A 24,494-nucleotide genomic window follows, 5' to 3' on the forward strand; every position below is an offset into this window, starting at 1 on the left:
AATGTAGATTCCTTTTTAGTATGCATCATTTTTAATAAGTAAATTCGATAATAGAGCTGATTGTCTTACGATGGCCATGTTCCCTGTGTAGGTAGGAAACTGAAATTTCTTTCAAAGATTTCGCGCAACGGAAAAACGTCTGATTATAGCGCTCCAACTAGAGAATCGAATATGTGGTATTTTTGACTTCCACCTAGCTGCTGCAATTTTGTTGATATGAAATTAATTGACTAATAGATTAAATTAATCATGAGACTCCCTTTGCTTGGTGTGTAACTTCTTTCTTGCAGTAGGATTACTCTCCCCAGCTACACATTAGAGATGCTTCTGTGACGTCTCTAGAGGTTTCCCATAGGCTAGTTACTCATTTCCTCCGATACCTAAAAGGGTGGCAACTGTCATCAAATAGCTGAAGATATCCAATGCTTTTTACGTTCTGTCTGTCAGCTGCCTTCCTGCCTTCTCATGCTGCTGGAAGTAAGTCACGGTGTACTACTCCCGATCTAGTCCTGCTGAGACCTATCAGTTTATAGAGACAGAAGAATGTTTCACTCTCTTCTCCAACCCTTTGCCACCTACATCCCCATCCCTGCAACCACCACCGATTCGCATGCGAACACTGCCACTACCGCCACGGGGTCGCGAACCTCTGTCCGCAAGTCAGGGCTGTACCGCTCCTAGCTGATATGTCATTAAATACCAAGATTTTGAACATATGGTTACCCTCCTCCCACCCTGAAAACCGAAACGTTGTGAGGAGTATTTATGTCGGAAAGGCAGACCCAGCGAACAATAACAAAAAACTTGTCTGCTGGTTTGCTGTTTTGAGAACTCAAACGGGAATCCCTGGAGGGACGGCGATGTTCTTTCTAGAAACGCTGTTAGGAACCTACATTTGAAGCTGACTTCCGAAGGATTCCACTGCCACAACATAAGGTCCATGAAGTGAGAATAGAGAAATTAGCTCTCTTTTTATTCCCCTTCACTCTATTTGCGAGTGGTATAGGAAAGGGAATAACTAGTAGTGGTACAGGCTACTCTCGGCCATGAACCGTACACTGGCTGGCGAACTATGCAGATAGATGTAGATGTAAATTTAGTCTACCTATTAAGATGTCACTCCATCGATTTATAGGCACACAAAACTCAAGGAAGGTTATTGCTTCATACTTACTGAGAAAACAAAAGACAAAATTTCTGTTTCTGATTGTCCCTCGGTAAAAATTTTCATATTGGCCCCTACTTTTCCTGTTGAAGTCTTGGAACCGTTAGACTCATTTCATTTACGTTTAGTAGACGTGAACTAAGATGGCTCATTGCAAGAAAAAAAACCCATTACTGCCAGTTTCTCCAATGGCACGCTCCTACCAGAGGGGGCCTCACCCACCTGTGGTGACAGAGGGACCAGTTGGCAATTTGGGAAGGTAACAGCCCAGGAACTCACCCCTCCGTGGCCCTGACCTGTGCCAGGAGGTACGTGCGAATCATATCTATCGAAACAGGGCTGAGAATTACGCATTAACCGCTCACCTGTTACCGTTAGACGCATGGGTCGGCCTACAGGAGGGCACAAGGAGGAAGAAGAAACGAAGAGAAAACTCAAACGCTGAAGCACAGGAAGGACAGTTGTTTGTGATAGTTAAGTGGTGAGCTATTGATCAGCATGCTCTGAAAGGAACCTAATTGGTATACAGTCTGGACCGGAAGACTTACTTTTATTTAGTAATTTAAGTTGCCACTCTACTCAAAGCATATCTACTTCGTACCTACTCATGTTGGCAGCTGTTCTTGATTCCAATTCTAGAATATTTATTTCGTCTTCCTTGGTGAAGGAATGTCTGAAGTATGTGTTTAGTAAGTCTCATTTGGCAGCGCGTTAGTCGATAGTATTTCCATTGCTGTCATGTAGATATGACCGCGCTAAATTTCGAGCTTCTGTAAAAGATCGCCTGTCTTCAGAACACGTTCCCAAAACTATCCCAGACATGTTCCCCAAGGAAAGGGAAAAAGGATAGCAGGATGATAGACAAGCAGCACTGAAAGGGAGAGGGTGCTGCAACGACTGGGACACTGTGGTAGCCAAGCACGAACTCATCAAAGAGTGATGAGCCCCATGGGGGCCTGCTGTTGCTGGAGGAAACACTGACATTGATTTGATTTGCTTCGTACTTGTTGGCTTATTGGCTCTCGATGTACGATAGTTGAATAACCTTGGAAGCACTGGGTTTTCTTCTAAATAAATACGCTTACTTTGGATAAATACGCATATGTCTACTACTCATATGGATATACTCTGCTCTGAAAGGAATACAGCATCATGGTCGGTCCACTATCGAACAGCGTGTGGGGGTAAGAAGTGAACAATGCTGTGATGAACTCCCGAATCTCGCCCTACTCTTGCAGTAGTTCTGAATTATGGGTGTGAGGCTGTTGTGACGACGTGGATGATTCATGGACAGTGTATTTGATGCACTGTGAAATTATTTAAGTCCTATTATGGATGTATGCTTCATTTGAAAAAGGGTGAATTTCTCAGGCAGTGCCGTATTTCCAGAAGAGTAATCATAGGAATACGATAAAGGAGATTGCCGCGCTGGATTAGCCGAGGGGTCTGAGGCGCTGCAGTCGTGGACTGTGCCGCTGGTCCCGGTGGAGGTTCGAGTCCTCCCTCGGGCATGGGTGTGTGTGTTTGTCCTTAGGATCATTTAGGTTAAATAGTGTGTAAGCTTAGGGACTGATGACCCAGCAGTTAAGTCCCATAAGATTTCACACACAGTTCGATAAATGAGATTAGGGCACCTACAGTGGGATGTTTAGAAACGATCATTCCGTATAGACGAATTGTAGCTCTTATTCCTCTGAATTTCTTAGTACACTCCACGTATTCTCTGAATGGTTACGACTTTCGTTCTGTATGTTAGTGTGGTATTTTTCTCACTGTGACAGCTCTGTACTTAGTCAGTGATGGGTAGAAGACTAGACAGCCTTCTGACTAACGGAATAGTTCAGTCGGAACGTAATGGAACTTCAAGAGAATCAACAGGGGCCGGTGACTTGGCGAGTATCATTTCTCACTCGTCAAAATCAGGTGGATTTAAATGATATACTTAGAAGACGAGAAAATTAGGGAGAATATGGCAGGCAACAGCTACTCTGACGAAACACGATTTGAGAGTTGAGTTCCATACTGGAACTTCCTGGCAAATTAAAACTGTGTGCCGGACCAAGACTCGAACTGGAGACCTTTGCCTTTCGCGGGCAACTGCTCTACCAACTGAGCTACCCAAGCACGACTCACGACCCGTCCTCACATCTTTACTTCTGCCAGTACCTCGTCCCCTACCTTCCAAACTTTACAGAAGCTCTCCTCCGAACCTTGCAGAACTAGCACTCCTGAAAGAAAGGATATTGCGGAAACATGGCTTAGCTACAGAGCAGTTGCCGCGAAAGGCAAAGGTCCCGATTTCGAGTCTCGGTCCGGCACACAGTTTTAATCTGCCAGGAAATTTTGATATCAGCGCACACTCCGCTGCAGAGTGAAAATCTCATTCTGGAAACATCCCCCAGGCTGTGGCTAAGCCATGTCTCCGCAGTATCCTTTCTTTCAGGAGTGCTAGTTCTGCAAAGTTTGGAAGGTAGGAGACGAGATACTGGCAGAAGTGCAGCTGTGAGGACGGGGCGTGATTCGTTCTTCGGTAGCTCAGATGGTAGAGCACTTGATAGCCAAAGGTAAAGGTCCCGAGTTCGAGTCTTGGTCGGGCACACAGTTTTAATTTGCCAGGAAGTTTCGTTTTACATTCTCAGAAATTTCCTCTACAAATTACGCCCTATGTTAGATACTACTTGACTTCTCTTGGCCAGGAATGACATCTTTGCCAGTGCTAGTCTGCTTTTGATATTCTCCTTGTTCCGTCCATCACTGGTTATTTTGCTGTTTAGGTAGCGGAATTCTTTAACTTCATCTTCGTCGTGTCCATCATTTCTGATGTTAAATTTTCGTCGTTCTCATTTCTGTTACTTCCCATCAGGGCGAAAGACTACCTCCCTGTCTTACACCCTTTTAAATCTTGGTCCTCCACCCCTAATATTGCATCTTGGCTCTTCTACATATTGCATATTACTCGTCTATCCCTATAGTTTACCCGTATTTTTCTCCGAATTTCGATCATCTTGCATCATTTTACATTGTCTAATGCCTTTTCCAGGTCAACACATCCTATAAACGTGTCCTGATTTTTCTTTAGTCTTGCTTCTGTTATCGGCCGCAATGTCAGAATTGCCTCTATGGTGCCTTTATCTTCCCTAAAGTCAAAGTGATTGTCACTTAACAAATCTTCAACTTTTTTTTCCATTCTTCTGCACGTTATTCTTGTCTGCAACTTGAATGTATGAGCTGTTAAGCTGATTGTGCGATAATTCTGTCACATGTAGCTCTGGTGGTCTTCGGAACTGTGTGGATGATATTTTTTCAAAAGTCAGATGCTATGTCGCCAGACTCATACATTCTACACACCAACTTGAATGGTCGGTTTGTTGCCATTTTCCCCAATGATTTGAGAAACTCTCAGGGAATGTTGTCTATTCCTTCTGCCTTGTTTAATCTTCAGTCCTCCAAAGCTCTCTTAAATTCTGATTCTAATACCTGATCCTCCATTGTTTCTAAATTGACTCCTGTCTCCTGTTTCTTCTTATACCCACTTATAGTACTCTTCCCACGTATCCACTCCCTCTTCTGCATTTAACCGCGGAATTCCCGTTTCACTCTTAATGTTATCACACTTGCTTTTACTTTCACCGAATATTGTTTTGAGTTTCCTCTTCTACATCCGCTATTTTCCAAGATCTGTTGGTGGACATTCAGTGCGGGAGAAGAGAGTGAGACAGATGTGTTGTGTTAGGCCAAGTCGGCTGGGTTCCAGGAATATCGAGCCCCAGGGGCGCACTCTCTACCTGTGGGAAGGCGGTGAGGATTGCGTGGAACCTGCCAGCACGACTTAGTCGACTTATCAGAACATCGGGCATGCCCACAACTATTTGGTGTGTTCAGCAGTCCTGAATGCGGCCAGCGGTGCAGCGCATCGCTGATAGTCGACTCGAGAAATCGAGGACAGGGTCTGGTAAAGTGTTTTGCAGCTCTGGCAAAGTAGGAACTCAGACAGTTAATTTGATGCCCCCCTGTCATAGCGGCCCCCTATCAGTCTGAGGGCCCACACAACAGACAAGCCCTGTCTTCCAGGGCTCAGATGAAAATATCGGTAATGTTTGTAAACACCAACAGACGTTCCGCATAAACACGGAACTACTTCGGGGAAAGCCATGTGACAAGAGATCCACCAACTGTAACTAATGTGACTACGTGTAGCACTCTGCTGAATCGGCGTTATAAGGACGCCAGTAGAGTCAGATTGGCAGTATGTACCTACAGCAAGGGCAGCTCAGGCCAATACCTAAGCCGGGTCTAGCATAGTAGACGTTCGCTACAGCGTGCAGTAGAAAGTTGTGTCTTTGTAATTGTGTGGAGTTGTATTTTGGTTATTATTTTCATTGTCTTGCACTCTTATCTGGCTTGGGTCACCACAAGAATTGATGTGCTTATTGTTGTTCTTGCGTTTGAAAATTAGTGCGCGCCAAGAACGCGTATTTTTGTTAAAATTAAGTATGTTCAGACTTGATCGTTAGTTCTTTCCTGCCGACCAAAGGACACTACAATTATTGGCGACCTGGATAAAAGTTTCATTTTCGGAAGAATTGACCTCCTTAGAGGAATTTCTGCAGTGCTTGATGGAAACTACGAGAGATTCAGGCAGCGCTCACAAGGTCAGACCACCGCCCACATTCCCCAGCGTTGCAAGAGGTAGCTTATAGAGTTGATTCCGTCACGGGTAATATGAACACTTTTCATGTGGCTCCACCGACGTTTCCGGCTTTCTATAGGTCTGTCGAATCATGGTCAACTTATTTCGAACCGTTGGAACAACATTTACTTGTACGTGGAATCCACGACGAAAATCGAAGTTGAGCTTTTGTATTTAGCAACATCTGTTCACAGATGTATTGTTTAATTCAACAACTGAACCCTGGGCAGTCTCCTCGAGATCTCTCCTTTACCCGTATAAGGGCTGCCTTTTTTAGTACTTTGACGCACAAATACACGTTTTCCGCCCATCAGTCTTTCTTTCCTTGTCGAAAGTTCCCAGATCAGACATATCGGGAATGGATTAGGACGTTCCAGGGTCTCTCCTGCGATTGCAAATTCCAGTGCTCAAACTTTGAATGCAAGCAGTCTTATACCTCTTCGTTGATTCGTGATATGGTGGTGTTTCACGCACCAGAGGAGGGTCTTTGGGCTGATATTTTGAAGTTACAGGGCCTGTTCCTCAACACCTGTCTGCCGATCATTCGTGCATTTGAACAGTCTCACTGGTTACAACCGCCGCGTCTTATTCGGATTGTTTTCGCGGCTAGCCAGTTGCCTAGCGCTGAGAAGGAGTTTCGTCAGTCTGTTGGTACATCCGGTGACAGAAAGCCTTTCGCCTGTTTTCCATCATGTCCGGACTGTGTCCGAGCTCACCATCGGTCGGACTGCCCCCACCAGTGAGCAAGGTGCACGGTCGCAGCCGAACAGGCCCCATCGCCGTTGTGTCTCAGGCTTTGTAGAAACTTCGCGTCGATGCCACGGTTCCCGCCGACGCACAGACTCGTCACGAGTCATCAGCGCTGGACCTGGAAGCCGTGCATTTCATTGACGGACAAGTATTCTCCACCATTCCCCAGTCGGGAGCTCGATTCCTCCTTACCTTGGAGGCAGCGCATATTCCTGTGGTCTTCCAGATTCACATCGCATCTTTTGTTTCTATTGTGGGTGGTGCCCCATACCAATGCTTGGGCTCGCCAGCTTAGTCTCCGTACACTTGCGCCTTGCGTAGTTTCAGGAATCACTATATATCAGCCGACGGCGTTTTTTCGACACAAACCTCCTATGGTCGTTCCTTCACTGATCAGTTTTTTGTGGTCGGCTCCTCCGCCGCTGCTATCCTTCTGGGTGTGGACATTTTTGCTCGTCTGTGTTTGTCAGTGAAGCATGAGGTACAGCGGTTGGAATACCATCCTTCGATACCCTCCTTTCCAATTGCTCAGCAAATACGAAACGTTGTTTTCATCCTCCGCACCAGGCATTAAGGGTTTCACTGCAAGTGTTCAACTTCTTCCCTCTGATGTGCCTCGTTTTAAGGCCTATCTGGTTCCATTTCCTCTCCGAGACAGGCTGCAGGTGAAACTTCGCTGCTTACACGACGATGGCATTCTTTCTGCCGTCGCGCACAACCACTGGGCGACGTCTATCGTGTTAATCGAGAAGCTGAATGGTGCTTTACGTATCTGTGGCGATTTTAAGGTCACGGTAAATTCTCAGGTAGTCATCGATTCATATCCAATCCCAGCGGTGGATGACATACTCGCACCTCTTGTGGGCTCCACCGTTTACGTCAAAACTGATTTGCCCGATGCTTATTTGCGGCTGCTGTTGGACGAAGAGTCACAGCAGATCCTAGTCATCAATATCAGTGTGGCCTTTTCTGGTACAACCGCCTCTCGTTTGGCACTGTCAGTGTCCCCGCCATTTTTAACGTTATTTGGAACACCTCAAATGTCCGGTGCATGGTGAAACAAATTATCTGGACGATGTCACTGTCGGTGGCTCGTCCGCACTGGACCTCGTGTACAAGCTGGGTACGCTGTTTCAGACTTTTTCTGAGGCTAACTTGCATTGCCATAAAGGGAAGTGTGACTTTTTTGTGTGCGAGGTCAGTCATCTCGGGTTCACGATTGATGCCTGTAGCCTACATGCCTCTAAGGAGCATGTCAAGGTGATTCAAAACCTGCCTCTTCCCACCAACGTGAAGCAACTGCAATCCGTTCTCGGTCAAATTAACTATTACCGGAGTTTTATACCCAACACCGCCCAGATTTCGGCGCCCCTGTCCGGATTGTTCCACGAGGGTGTGCGTTGGGTTTGGGATGCAGCATGAGAGCAGGCTTTCACAAGTGTCAAGTCACCTCTCTCCAGCCCTCCATGTCTGGCCACTTACGACCCTTCCCTGCCCCTCATCGTCGCCACCGATGGCCTGGGTGCTCTCCCCTCTCAAGTACTCACTGACGTTGAGAGGCTGGTATCTTTCACATCGGACCAAAGATAGTTAAACTGAAAAGGAAGCTTTGGAGCTGGTCTTCACCCTGAAGAAATTCTACTATTTCGTGTATGGTCATCATTTCACTCTGCAGACCGACCATAAACCTTTGGTTTCTTTGTTTCATCCGAGTGCCACAGTGCCCACCCAGACAGCGCATCCTTTCAGCGTTGGGCGCCCTTCCAGGCGATGTTCGTCTTTGATATCGTCTTTCGCACCTCTGAGTGGCATGTGCGATGCGGCAGTCCAGCATTTTTGGGATCATTGGCACAGTCTCTTTTTCCGCAGTAGCGACATACGCTTGGTAGTGACTCAGACGTCCCAGGGTGGTCGTACTGCATGCATTGGGCCGCCGTCTACTCGACCTCTTCCACCCTGATCAGTGGGGAATCGTCCTCACCAAACAGCTGGTCTGCCGCCACCTTTATTGGCCCACATGAGATAAAGACATTGCCTCCCTCGTGTCGGCCTGCACCATGTGCCAACCCGTTAGGCAGCATCCACACCCCAATATTTTTCGTGGCTTGATCAGCTGCTCCATGGGAATGTCTCAACTTGGATTTTGCAAGGCTGTTTCATGGTTCCTAGTGACTCATCCTGATTAACTACAGGCTGGGATACCCTTTCATATCCTGCATGATGAACACCACTTCCGCTAAGACTATCAAAATTCTCTGGTGCCTCTCTGCTGCCAAGGGACTCCCCAAAACGATCGTTATGGGTAATGGTCCACACTTTATTTCGACCGAGTTTCAGCAATTCTGTGCTGCCAATGGGATTTCCCTTGTCCGCACTTCCCCATTTAACCCTGTGTAAAACAGCCATGCAGAATGCTTTGTGTGGGCGTTCAAGAACCAGCATCATAAGCTGCTGAGCCATCACCCACTGGAGGAGGGCATGCTTCTTTTTTTGGCTACATGCCATGCTGACCCTCATGTCGTTAAAAGTCCAGCAGAGACACTTGACGGACCACCATTCCACTCTCCCTTATCTGCCCTTGTTCCTGAGACTTCTCAGCCTCCCGGTCGTACTTCGGCGCATTCCTTCCACGTCAGGTAGGAGATTTGGAGGCGGATCTTATCCACAGGCGCTCTGGGAGCCTGCTGTCATCACCAAGCTCTGTGGATGGCGTTCCTAAGGTGGGCCAAAGGTTTTACTACCCGCTGGCACCTCAACCAGCTCTGCCCCCGTCTGGTGGTCCATGATGCCCCGGGAGCTGCCATTGCCTGTCGCCGGCCACCCTGTGATGGAACATCCGCTTCTGCCTCTGCCTCAGCTGCTCCCTCAGCCGCCAGTTGCCACTGCTGCATTGCCCCCTCCTGCACCTGCTATGGACGTCGATCTGGATGCCCCTACTCCTCTGGACGTTTGTAGTGCTGTGCATTCTTTTTCCAGGGGTAGAAACGTCATAGCGACCCCTTATCAGTTAGAGGGCCCAGACAACAGATAAGCAAGGTGGACGGCTGACCTCCCTTCCAGAGCTCAGATCAAAACATCGACAGTGGATGTAAACACCAACAGACTTTCCGAATAATCACGGAGCTACTTCTTGAAAAGCCATGTGACAGTGATCCACCAATTGGAACTAATGTGACTACGTGTAGCTCTCCGCCGAATGGGCGTTATAAGCACGCCAGCAGTCAGACCGGCAGTGTGTACCTACATCTAGGACAGCTCAAGCCAATACTTATGACAGCTCTAGTATAATTGACATTCGCCGTAGCTTGCAGTAGATAGTTGTATCTTCATACTTGTGTAGAGTAGTATTTTGGTTATTATTTTCTTCCCGTTGTTCAAATGTTCAAATGTATGTGCATACCTAAGGGACGAAACTGCTGAGGTGATCGGTCCCTGCATTTATACGCTTATTAACTTTCTTACGCTAAGAACAACACACACACCCATACCTGAGGGAGGACTCAAACCACGCAGCCACTCCGCGTTATCTCATACTCTTATCTGGTTGTACTTTATCGTGAATTTTTGTGCTTCTTGTTGTTCTTGCGTTTGGAAATTAGTGCACGCCATGAAGGCGTGTTTTTGGTAAACTAATGTGTGTGTTCAAAATTCATCGTTAGTTCTTACCTGCCGACCGCAAGACACTACACCCCTCAGCACCGGTTCTGCACACATAGTGTACACAGCGCATCTAGATTGCATGTGGGATTTTATAGCTGAACATTGTTACTTAGTCACTGTACCACGTGCTAAGGAATTAGCAATTTGTTAGGATAGTCAGCCCACTCACAGTGGGGGAAAGGGACCTACAAACATTTGATAGCCACCCATTTCAACTTTTCCATCTAATTATTCATGGAAACTTGTTGCACTTCTTATTAACTTGAATGGCCATGCATTATTATAGTATCTGAGGATTTGGTTCATTTGTGCATTAAATCAATAAATCTCATTGTTATACTAAATTTCGCTTTCATTTCAGCAATTTATAGAACAACTTCTGTTTTCCCGTACTTAACCACATTTTTCGGGGAGATTATTCAATATATATTGTAAGTTATAATATATGTTGTAAGTTATGCAATGGGGATCAACTTATGAATTGTCATTAGAGACAGGGCCAAATAGATTCTTATGCATTCTCCCATCCTTGCGAGTGATGCGGAGATATTCAATTCCTGGGGGAGTGTGTTTCAAGTCAGGCGACTAGCTTTACCTCGCCATCAGGCAAATTTTCAAGCGCTACGGGTTCTTTACTCAATTAACCACAAAGTTTTATCCTTATCCACTGAGCGCATGCTTCACGACTTGACAACCATACCAGCACTTACCATAAAAAAGGCGCTTGTTATCTCGTTGAACTTGTTGATAGCGTTGTAGCCCGTTGCCTCGGGCTGGATGAAGCGCAGCCACGGCATGGTGCTGAGCTTGCCTCCAGTCATGTCGAAGGCGCGCGAACGCTCGTCCTGCACGTCGATCAGCGTGTGCAGCTGCTGGTCGCCGCGAGGGAAGCGGTAGCCTGCTCAGACACAACGGCCAGACCTCAGTCTACGGTGTACTCACCACCAATAACAAACAATACTGTGTTCACGTTTTATTTGCAGAGCTTAACAGAGCATGTGCTCCTGTATTGATAGTCCTCTCATAGCTTAATATGTCATTTTCTAGCCATACTTGTAATTTATTACTAGTGTTCACTAATTATGGCTGTAAAATGCAAAATTATAAATGCCTTCGATCGTCTATGATTTGAATATAATGCATTTATGCCACGTGTTTCGGCGTTTCACTACGCCATCGTCAGGCCCCATGACCAATGTGTAGGTAGAATCAGCTTCAGGTTCAATCGAAACAGGGGCCACCATTAAGTAACTGGCATTCGTAGACTTCTGGTTTCAACTCAGAGATCCCTACAGTTCGGGTTGAACGTTTGATTAGCAATCTTCAATAGATGAACGAAGGGATTGCGTTATTAAAACCAGAAGTCTTTTGTACCGTCTCCTGGAATGCAATAAATAAAATAACGGCATAATTATACTGAATGTACAGTGCTGTGAGCTCAAAGAGCTATCAGTAAGCAGGGGACGAACAGTCTCTCGGAGATGATAAAGACGTTATCAAAAAATGAAAGGCGTTGTCTTTTGTTGGATGTGGACATAATCATGAGTGTTCCTTATTATATATATATATATATATATATATATATATATATATATATATATATATATATATATATATATATATATATATATATATTGGACTGAATGCATGCAACTCTCAACTGCCTCTTATGGTGGTCTGTAATATATCATAATGCTAAGTCCGTTTGCAAATATATTAGGTCTTGTTAGTTACAAAAGCCTTTCCTTATATAGAAATAGTATGCTAAACCAACATAACAGTGTTTAAATTAATTTGATTGTTGTCTGCCATTCAGGCGTGTAATAAGATTTTTATTAAATACAGCCCAGGGATTCGAGTTCTTCTAAAGATTAACAGTGGATATTCGAAACATGGTAAAACTCTGCATATATGTTGCAAAGATTTTAATAATTTGATTCTGTGTGTCCGCGTCGGGGTACATAAGCCGAGTACATCATTACGTAGCAAGCTGAAAACAAATCGCCTCTGTTTTATTATTTCAGAAATATTTCGTGAGTAATTACTTCAATGGTGTTTTTTGTACCTACACAGTTTAACGAACTCTGGTCTATGAATATGCATCAGATCATGGTCTAGATTTATGGTAGCATGATTTAAACTTACTTTCACGCCCTACATCAGATTACAAATAATTTCCAAACGTCAGTCGAAATCATCATTATTTAATCTTTATTATGAATAACTTACAGTGAGGTGATTAAAGATTTCTGTATGCGTTCAACAGATTTGAACCCACTACAACCAAAGAATAAAAATAATTTATCTTGTAGTCGGTGAATGACACAGTCAACCACAAGTAGTTTTTGAATGTTTTATTTTACTGACATAACCTGTTTTATGGTACCATGCTCATCTTCAGATGGCTAATATTTCTCGTTACATAGATGTTTTGGTCAACATCTTATCTGCTCCACAATACGCTTCAGCAGATGGCTGTTCGTTTCGTTGTGGTCCACGTGGTTTTCTAGCTCGATGTATACGTTCTTGAATTCCACCGCAGCACACATATTGTAAATAAGATACTGTGGCAACACTTCGTAATATTCTTAAAATGCCTGCTGAGGATCGAATTAGAAAATCACGTGAACCACAACAAAACGAACCGCCATCTGCTGGAACGTATTGTGGAACATACGACATGCTGTTGAACAACGCATCTATTTAACAAAAAATGTTAGCCATTGGAAGATGAACATAATTGCCGAAACCGGTTATGACACTAAAATAAAACATTCAAAAAGTATTTGTGACTAGTTGCGTCATTCACCGATTATCGTTAACAGTCGTGGATTTCATAAGATCCAAAATGGATAAAATATCTTAATTTATCATTACTTAAACACACATTATGGCGCGTCACACTACGATATCATTTACTTAACGTGGGCCCCATTTCAACTGTACAAGACGCTGGATTCCTCCGCCTCGTTGGTCAGGGGCCCTGAAGATGGCGCAGTGAAACGCCGAAACTGGTCGCATAAACAAATAATATTCAAATTATAGACAGCGGAAGGTGTTTTTAATTTTACGTTACTTGTTGAACAGCAGCTGTCCCTCAATCACCTTTTACAAAAATTGACTTACAGAGACCCAATTCTGTAAATGGTTCTTTGACTCAGTGGATAAATGTCAGATTGCAATTGAAAATTAGCTGGCCTGGGTTTCAATCCATTGCTGTCCATAGCATTTTCTATTCACTTGTCTTTAGTTTATTTCACCTTTGACAATGCATTGTGTGTGTGTGTGTGTGTGTGTGTGTGTGTGCGTGGGTGTGTGTGTGTGTGTGAGAGAGAGAGAGAGAGAGAGAGAGAGAGAGAGAAAACTGCCAAGCTACACTGTGTCTTGGAGTGTACCTTAACTATAGGTCCCTCTCCCTCTACGAGCTGCGTGTAAGATGACCATATCTTTGGAAACCTTTTATCTCACCTCACATTTCAGTCACGGGTACCCCAAAAATGATCGAAAGTAGAATGATTTCTTTGGAACGCTTATACTGTGTTACATTTGCAGCTCTGTGTTATGATCCTTTGCGGTCCTTACAAGCAGAGAAAAGATATTTAGGAGACGAGAGTGAAGCACGTCCAATCATTCAGGGAATGTGAACTAATTTACTTGAGTTTGCATCTTGTAGGTTAATATCACTCAATTTAAAAAAAAGAAAACGGAGTTGTTGCATCAGTTTCTATTACAGTAAGTGAGAATCAGAAGAAGCTGAATTCAGTTTTTTTAATTTAATACTGTGAACAAACTGAGGAAAAGGAAAGCTCCAGACGTTACAAGTCGGTATTCCCTTTCAGTGACTGTCTATAAAAGGAAGGTACAAGCTCTAAACTTTGGTGATTTCTGTGGAAAAGTACAGGTATCTTTGATCGCTATCATTAACATCAACTACGACCATTTGTTTATAGACTAATACTTAATGAACAATGGTAGTGCGAAAACATACTTTCAGTTTATATAAGAGTTATTACTGAAAGCATTTCAATGAAGGTGCTTTTCATATGGGCTATCATTCGTATAATGGTTTATTGAAGAGTTTAATAATCGAAGCAAAAACATGGATCCGTAAACGAACCATTTGCAGCATATTTACAAATGTATTTTTATCAGCTAAGCCACCACTGAATTCGGTCTTAAGTTTTACCCAAGTCGAAATTTCGTCCCAGTTAGAAAGGGGACTCAATAAAATAGTTTACATTTCAAATAAGTTCTACATCTACATCTACATCTACATCCGTACTCCGCAAGCCACCTGACGGTGTGTGGCGGAGGGTACCCTGAGTACCTCTATCGGTTCTCCCTTCTATTCCAGTCTCGTATTGTACGTGGAAAGAAGGATTGTCGGTATGCTTCTGTGTGGGCTCTAATCTCTCTGATTTTATCCTCATGGTCTCTTCGCGAGATATACGTAGGAGGGAGCAATATACTGCTTGACTCTTCGGTGAAGGTATGTTCTCGAAACTTCAACAAAAGCCCGTACCGAGCTACTGAGCGTCTCTCCTGCAGAGTCTTCCACTGGAGTTTATCTATCATCTCCGTAACGCTTTCGCAATTACTAAATGATCCTGTAACGAAGCGCTCTGCTCTCCGTTGGATCTTCTCTATCTCTTCTATCAACCCTACCTGGTGCGGATCCCACACTGCTGAGCAGTATTCAAGCATTGGGCGAACAAGCGTACTGTAACCTACTTCCTTTGTTGTCGGATTGCATTTCCTTAGGATTCTTCCAATGAATCTCAGTCTGGCATCTGCTTTACCGACGATCAACTTTATATGATCATTCCATTTTAAATCACTCCTAATGCGTACTCCCAGATAATTTATGGAATTAGCTGCTTCCAGTTGCTGACCTGCTATTTTGTAGCTAAATGATAAGGGACCTATCTTTCTATGTATTCGCATCACATTACACTTCGCTACATTGAGATTCAATTGCCATTCCGTGCACCATGCGTCAATTCGCTGCAGATCCTCCTGCATTTCAGTACAATTTTCCATTGTTGCAACCTCTCGATACACCACAGCATCATCTGCAAAAAGCCTCAGTGAACTTCCGATGTTATAACTAGGATAAAATCTCTTATTAAAGTCTGTGGTGGCTTGTAACCACACATGCTCAAGTGTATCACAGAAGACTCGTTTGTGGATTCATGTTTACTGGAATGTTTTGGCTTCTGTTGTCATATATTTGGACATTTGTGAGTTTTGACTATTAAATAGATAACACATCTCATGTGACCCAAAGCTTGGTGCAAACATTGCATCTGACACCATTTTAGTGATGGACATGTCAGTTTAAATTGATTCTGTCACCAGCAGTCGAAAGCAGGTCCGCTGTGCAATTTTTCTTTCATCCACTCACAACTTTTTATTATCCTTTTCAGTTGTATACACAAACATTTTGACCATTTTCATCAATTTTCAATGCCTTTTAAGAAAAATTTCTTAAAATGTAAGTACTTACTGTTGAGTTTCTCTCAAATGTAACCTACTACTTACAAAGTTAAACAGTGTCCTATCTCTAACACATCAATATAAAATTACGTGGTATTTTGTCCAACTTTTTTCATGAAAAATGAAATTGTATGTAAATAATAGAATTAAAAAATTCACTTAACAAACAAAAATAACATAAATTTTATATTTTCTTGGTTTTCCACGCATTTTAACAGATAGAACAATTTGGTTGAAACTAGAACAATACAGTAGGTCTACCTAGAGAGAAGTTTTTAAAGGTCTCAAGGCTCACCTTAGATGGAAATACTGTAACTTTGTAAAATGTAAACTTTCACAGCCGGAACTGTCACAATTAAAAAATATTCCGGGCTCTTATGCTGGGTTTGAAGGAAATCCCTTAGACCACGACATAATAGAGCGGAATATTTTATTAATTGTGAATATTGTATACTGTTTCTTATTTTAGTATTTAGCAGTGGAATGAGATTTTTACAGAGGAATAAGTACTTAGAACTTATTTTGAAAGAAAAAGAATTCCATTTGCATAGCGAGTTTCATTTTTAATAGGAGATATTACCATATATACTCACAATGCGAAATTTGTCAACTTTACATACATTTTCTCATTCACTGTTTATGATAATGTTACAATTGCACTGGCTGGTAGAGGAAGGGTTTATCTTCCTTGACCTACTTTTGTAGATAAATAACTTGCGTAATTTATATTTTAGAGAATTTTTACAAGTTCTAAAAGAAGTTCAAAAAATTTCACTTTTATTAAACTAGGAAGACTTTGCCTACTATCGCTTTCAATATATGATTTCTCTAACGTATCGAGGATAGATTGAAGTCCCCACCAACTACAATTACATGAGTCAGGTACCGTAGCTCAAATTTCCCTTTAACATTTTCATGGAATATATTGTCTGAGTCAGGGAGTTGAGTCTGTCCTTCCTGAACACCAATAGGTCTCTGGGAAATACTTCAGTCGTCTCTAGCCTCAGCCAGCTTTAAGAGATTTCTTTTCAGTGCTTTCTATGAGCGATTAGAGCTCCAACAGAGCTCCAACAATTTACAACTGCGATACAGAACTTCTCTAGTTCTAATCGATGTCTTGTGTTTGACCTGCTGCCTTTGATGCTGTGTCCCTGTTTTAAATTTTCTGAGCTGCACTAAAATTTAAAACTCCCAGTCCACGCTACACAGTCTCCACTGGTGTAGACACCTCCTTTGATTAGTGAACTCGTGATCTATTAATAAATTGGGTGTCCACTACACAAAAAATGGCTACAACAGTAAATTGCAAATAGTTGCAATGACATACAAAACCTGTTAGCAGTTTACAGTCGTGAAGAAACGGAGAACCTCATGTCAGTTAAATGAATTACTGAGCACAAGGTCAAAGTAGCGAGACTGAATATTGAACCATACAAAACTACCAAAAGTAAGAGCAAAATATATCTATTAAACAAAGATAAAAATTTGCTTGAGGCCTTCCGCAGAAACAGTCGCCGCTATTTCGATACTATGTATGTGTCAACCAAATATGGTTTAGCTTCAAAGAAATATTATTGACAACAGTTGAGAATTTTATATCAAGTAAATTGATAACATATGGAACAGATCCCTTGTGTTACACAAAAAAACGTAAAGACACTGTTGTAGAAACAACTTAAAAAATATGCCTGATTTTAAAAAAAACGCACAGTCTCCAAGACTGGGGACTGTTTGCAGAGTTCAAATACTAGATCCCACTTTCAGTGCGAGATGCTTTCAACAGTTTCCACAGCAAAACTTTATTTCGGAAAGCTGTCGAAAATTCCAAGAGTTTCTAGTCGTATGTACAGTATATGATCGGCAAGAGACAGTCATTACCTTCACTGCGTAATAGTAATGATAATGTTACCGACAACAACGTCATTGAAGTGGAGTTACTAAACAATCCTTTCCACGGTGAGGTCAGGGGAGACAATTGTATGTTATACTGAAGTGTGGAAGGAGAGATTTATGTGTCACAGTAATGTGTCGACACGGGATGGATGTTGAAATGGTACTCATAAGAATGGAAGTGCGAGAGATCGGTAGCGGTTCATATTCAGGACAAGTGTGGGCGATGAAGCTGTTTTTTGGAGGTAAGGGAACAGTCTCAAACAAAAAAATGGAAATCGAATTTCCACACGCAAAACATGACATGTAATTCTCTAAACTTGTTGACTAGAACAGAATAGGGATGAACAGAAAGCAAAAAAAGGAAGAGATATTGCTCAAATATCCGTTTAGCTGCAAAAAAGCTAGTAGGGAAGCAATTTTTACTATCTGTTTTTTAATGGAAGAAAACAAATACCTATATAGAATTTCGTACTTTGGAGAAATACAAGATTGTAAAGTGGAATAATGGGAACGAAATTCTGATCCAAATTGACTTAAAGTACCGAAACAGATTACAATATCAACAAAATTCAAGACAAGTGGGACATAAAATCATTTTCGATTGTGAGAAGGTCGATTTGAGTTTGATTTACTATCGATGATGTTATTAGAGCCAGAGCACAAACTTGAATAGTGAGTAAGGTGGGGGGGAGGGAACAACTGTGCCCTTTCAAGGTACCATTCTGATTCTGTGCAACAAATTCCGATCTTTTGTAGGTCTTCCACAACTGTGCTACAATTTGCTAAGACCGAAACTTCTATTTGTACAACAGCACAGTTTTCCTGTAGTACCACTAGGTAGTTTACACAGTGTTGTTCATAAGTAGAGTTCATGCAGAATAACGTGGCTGGTAGACGCGCAGTCAGCTGGGCAAAGAGTGGGGAGTGGTAGTGGTGGGGCTTGTGGGTTGGCCATCAATGCACAGTAGGGGAAATGTTGTGTGGTAGAGGGGAAATTCATTCTAAACTGAAACCTCCACTTGTATTTTAGTAAATATTGTGTTAAGCCCTACCACACCTACTCTTGCATGGTGACCATCCAAAAATATCTACTGTCACCTCTGGCTTGGGTAACAACGAAAAAGAATTCGGCTTAATACGCAGCGAAAGCAGCGATTTATTTTCACCTGGCATGTCAACCATTTGTAACTTTAAGAGAAGCACCGTGAGTGGCAAAATTTCAGTACACCAACATTCCTCTTTTTGCCATTTTAAAATTTGCTTCTTTCGCCAAAACACAGCGGAGTTTACAAACGTCACTTCAGTAAAGTGTTGTGCAGATGAAGCTGCATCAGATTCGTTACACAATGATTTATTAAGTTAATTCAGGAACTAAGGTCAAAGATCGTCAATAGCTTATGAAAAAGTGCATCCTTGGTACAAAACTAAACGCGGAACGTCTTCACTTATGTTGTTCCAAAACCCATAGCAATTCTCATTTCACTAGCTATCAATGGCCCTTAAAAATTAAACTGTTTCGTCTAAACAGTCTATAGTTAGTTGAATAACATAGTTAGTAATGAGGTTTCACATATTAACCATATCACAAAATACTTTCCTTTTTGTGTACTATCATTTGCCAATATCTCGTTTTGAGATCTCAAACTATTCATATGTCTTGAGGAATGTTATAAATATTTCATTCCGGCATTGTGGCTGGTGCAGGAGGTCACAAAGGAGTGTGCTACATAATATCAATTTTGTCTACATTAGTGACTCAATTCTAAATAAAAATTGAATATGTTACCTATATTTCATAACCAGCAACATATGGTGTAATATGCACCAACCGCAAATAAATATGGATCCCTATTTTTAATTTCAAACTTTTTGGAATTTCTTGCAGTGTCTTATTTAAATGCATATATTACATAAAAAATGTGACCAATAACAAAATGATGTGAACTTCATCAAGAAGCTGACATATTAAGCTTTAAGTGACATGACACAAAAATGAATTCTTTTACAGATTGGTTTCTGTAAAATCGTTTCAGAAAAATCGCAGGGCATGTGCTTCGATTACATCAGTGCAGCGTGTCGCCAAATGTCCGCGTGCAGGCAAACAGTGGCGGCCTTCCGTCCAGAACGAAAGGAGGAACTTACGTGGCTCTTCGTCTAATATTCGCCGCTGTGCATCGGCCACCATCTCCTGTGCGTACTTTACCTCCTGAATTTCACAAGAAGACTGTGTAGAAACCAGAAAACATACAAAAAACAGTCGCCTATCAGTGGACATAGCATCTCTCTAAGTTCTTAACTCACATTTGAAGTGTTTAATATAGGTGCCATTTGCAGCATGTCAAACGGCAATATGTGCATGCAGTTAACTGAAGTCACTGATGCTGCTACTAGGAATGTGCCAAGACATCATGTTGCCCTTAAAACCTGTACACTGGTTACCTGTCTGTAGGCGCAGACCAATTCCATGCGACAATACAGAGTGGTTGATTCGTCTACATGTTGTGAAACGCCTGCGACGTAGTTGCGAGCTCTGTAACGACACCGTGGCACGTATTCAAAATCGAAACTTGTAGGGATGCACTACACACTGATCTGTGTCATTTTTCTGTGTCTTTTTGTTTTCTGTGGCCGAGCGGTTCTAGGCGCTTCAGTCCGGAACCGCGCTGCGGCTACGGTCGCAGGTTCGTATCCTGCCTCGGACATGGATGTGCGTGATGGCCTTAGGTTAGTTAGGTTTATGTAGTTCTAAATCCAGGGGACTGATGACGTCAGATGTTAAGTCTTATAGTGCTTAGAGCCACTGGAACCATTTCAGCTAAAATCTCATTCCGATATTCAACCCGTCATGAGATACAAGGAATATTGTGGATATTTGTCTCTGGCGCTGGCGCTCGCGCTCGCACAGCGGGATCGCAAATTAGTGTGCTACGTCAGATCAATTTTCTCGGGATAGGTGACAGACGGATACCTCCATCTTAATCTGAAGAAAAGTTCAATAATTCTGCTACATTTCTTATGCAGAAACATATTATGTAATGTGCACCAAACGCCAAATCATAGCGTCCCCTACCGCGATTTTCATTGCTAAGTTTTTCGAATTTCGCGCACTGTCTTACATCCAAGGAAATATCAGAATAACTATGGCCACATCATAATAAGCCCGACATATAAAGCTACAAGTAAAGCAAAAATGAAATTTTTTACCGAATAGTTCCTGTAAAATCTATTCTGTAATCACAGACTGGACATAGGTGACAAGACAGCGTCTTCCTCCCTTTTCCAACAAAAAATAAACTCGTCCAGCGCTTTGCACGAAAGCTGGTCATTGCGCATCGGCCATCGTGTCCTGTGTGGACTTTTTACGACTCGCCGACTTACGGAAAGAAGCTTAGAAAGAAATGCAGTGACAGGAGTGGGATCGGTCAAGTAGGCGTGAATCGGTGTGAAATGGAACAAGCAGAGCTGAAATGACACATTGTCAGTTAATCACTCACGATGTTGTAAATAATATGCAGTGCAAGTGGAGAAGAAATAAGAGGTATGGGAGGTCGACAGTGTGCATTTTGCATTTCGTACGGGCACAAGACGCATGAGTGGCACTTGCAATTAAAAGGACTATGAAATATTTATGAACAGCGATTCATTCAATAATTTGTACTGTTTGTGTTAAAATACTACATTTGTGTTGGGCTAGCAGCAATGATGACTGTCATAATTAACCGTGAAATTTTCTTTGTTTTGGCACTGCGTAATTGCAACATTTACAAAAGTAGCAGTATTACATCCATCACATATTCTGATCTGTTGTTGGACATATGGACACTGAGGCTCTTGTTTTTTATACGTCTGAGGAGCTGCCGGAAGATAGGCAGGGGGCTACAATGCAGCGCAGTTTCCACTCACACCTTGCCAGTTCCGCTGTAACTAGACGAGGGTGGAGTGCAGGGCCAGCATATATGTGCTTCCGCAGTGCAATCCCGTGCTGTCTCCATTACGAAGTGTGTGCAGAAGGGCTGCAAGCACGTTGGTGACCTTCAGACATGATACAAAAAATGGTTCAAACGGCTCTGAGCACTATGGGACTTAAATTCTGAGGTCATCAGTCGCCTAGAACTTAGAACTAATTAAACCTAACTACCCTAAGGACATCACACACATCCATGCCAGAGGCAGGATTCGAACCTGCAACCGTAGCGGTCACTCGGTTCCAGACTGTAGCGCCTAGAACCACACAGCCACTCCGGCCGGATGGTACAGCTGCTCATGCAGCTTCAACACGATACCACAGTCCATCAACAGTAGTGACTGGCGTGTTGTGACGAGCCAGTTGCTCGGCCACCATTGGCCAGACGTTTTCAATTCGTGAGAAATCTGGAGAATGTGCTGGCCAGGGCAGCAGTCGAACATTTTCTGTATCCAGAAAGACCCGTACAGGAACTGCAACATGCGGTGTTGCATTATACTGCTGAAATATAGGGTTTCGCGGGGATCTAATGAAGGGTAGAGCCACGGGTCGGAACACATCTGAAATGTAACGTCCACTGTTCAAAGTGTCGTCAATACGTACATAGGGGGACCGAGACGTGTCACCAATGACACCCCATACCATCACGTCGGGTGATACGCCAGTATGGCGATGACGAATACACGCTTCCAATGTCAGTTCACAGCGACGTCGCCAAACATGGATGCGACCATCATGATGCTGTAAACAGAACCTCGATTCATTGGAAAAAATGACGTTTTGCCATTCGTGCACCCAGGTTCATTGTTGACTACACAATCGCAGGCACTCCTGTATGTGATGCAGCGTCAAGGGTAACAGCAGCCATGGTCTCCGAGCTGACAGTCCATGCTAGTGCAAACGTCGTCGAACTGTTTGTGCAGATGTTTGTTGTCTTGCAAACGTCCCCATCTGTTGACAAAGGGATCGAGACGTGGCTGCACGATCCGTTACATCCATGCGGATAAGATGCCCGTCATCTAGACTGGTAGTGATACGAGGCCGTTGGGATCCAGCACGGCATTCCGTATTACCCTCCTGAACCCACCGATTCCATATCCTGCTGTCATTGGATCTCGACCAACGCGAGCAGCAATGTCGCGATACGATAAACCGTAATCGCGATAGGCTCTAATCCGACCCTTATCCTCCTTAGACGAGGCGTCACAAAAACATCTCACCAGGCAACGCCGTTCAACTGCTGTTTGTGTATGAGAAATCGGTTGGAAACTTTCGTCATGTCAGCACGTTGTGGGTGTCGCCACCGGCGTCAACCTTGTGTGAAAGCTCTGAAAAGCTAATCATTTGCATATCACAGCATCTTCTTCCGTCGGTTAAATTTCGCGTCTGTAGCACGTCATCTTCGTGGTGTAGCAATTTTAATGGCCAGTAGTGTATTTTTTACCGAATAAGAAAGACAGCACGGTTAAGAACAAGAGCGAATCCGAAAATAGTGTATTTATATTTTTATGTGAAAACTAAGTTTGGCGTGGGGCGACCAGTACCTCAGTGGTCGTGGGTACACAGATGGAGGGCGAAGCTTGGCACATCTTGTGCAGCCTATTTACTTCCATCCTCTGTGGCTACAATCGACTTTCAACACACCCATCTGGTGTCTGCCGTCTGGCGTTATGAATCAGCTAATTTGTCCCTCTGTCATTCAGTGTTTGTATTGCTAAAAGTGTTGTGTGGTTAACTAATACGCCAAATACGTTTATTTTGTGAGTGTATTGTTCCACAAAAATGTCCTAAAATTTGTATTAATTATATTTTTTATTTTTTCAACTGCAGATACCACATTTTCTGCCTGTGTTTCATTACTTACACACAAATAAACCTTTATTTCTGTGTGTTAACATAACAAATATACTTAAACAATTATTTGTAGTATATATGGTGACAGCATGTTGTACGCTCTTGAGATATTTTCCACTTTTGCCTCTCTTACTATATATGTAGCAATACGTGGTAAATATTATTCTTGATTCCTTATAAAATGCTGAGCAGCAATAATATTCGTTTGCTTAGGCTGATCAGTAGCGGAATACAAAATATCATTGATGTCATAATTTCTGATGTTATGGAAATGTAGAATTGAAGTATGTTATACAGTGGCAAGAAGTATGTTCAGTAACTTAACGATTTGGTAATGGGACTTCTTTTGTGTACAACCATTACACGTAATTTGCATAGATTTACATTAGTAATCATTAACAATAGTATGATTAGGATGTGGTACATACGGGAAAGGAATTTTTTAAATTTTCTTCTAATCATTCTCGCAATAAGACAAAGTAGATTTCTTTGTATGTTGATTACCATCTAATTAGATACATAAACAAATTGTAAAGTTCATAATTTTGAGCGTAGGGACGAGAGAATGCGAATGTACTTGATGTTTCTGCTGGATTGCAATGTGATAACTCAGGAAGGAGACATTGTTGGGTTGTTCATCGATTATTTGTTTGCTTATGGGATTTATATTTTATTCTCTATTGGTTATCAAAAAAACCTACTTTCTCACATTTTTGAAAAAAAGTGTATGGGGAATATAAATGAACACTGACATCTCTGATGCCACAGCGCACTGACATTGCACACCTTCCTTCACTGCTCGCACCTGTTTCTCTGAAAAGCAGTGCCTTGCTGTATAATGACAACAACGCCCCAGAGCTAGTGGTACTGCACGGTCTTTGCATGAGAAGGAAAGTCAATGTTGAGCTTCCTTATGGAGTGGTCATGCGCTGCTATGCCCCCATATGAATAACGTGTAGAACTTGGTAGAAAGTGAAATTAATAGTAAAAAGTGTTACTTCCGTTTGTAGATCGGAAAATAT

At 42.6% G+C, this 24,494-nt stretch overlaps 1 protein-coding gene across 1 annotated transcript in view; it reads right to left on the reverse strand.

The window, feature by feature from the left end:
* The window catches only part of LOC126267726 (methyl farnesoate epoxidase-like), a 65,328-nt gene that overhangs the window by 38,820 nt on the left and 2,014 nt on the right, over positions 1–24,494 (reverse strand). The window contains exon 2 of the mRNA XM_049973028.1: positions 10,976–11,163. Within this exon, the coding sequence (XP_049828985.1) occupies positions 10,976–11,163 (188 nt within the window). The remainder of the gene's footprint in view (positions 1–10,975; positions 11,164–24,494) is intronic.

The sequence above is a fragment of the Schistocerca gregaria genome, chromosome 4, assembly GCF_023897955.1.
Source record: "Schistocerca gregaria isolate iqSchGreg1 chromosome 4, iqSchGreg1.2, whole genome shotgun sequence".
Taxonomy (NCBI): Eukaryota; Metazoa; Arthropoda; class Insecta; order Orthoptera; family Acrididae; genus Schistocerca; species Schistocerca gregaria.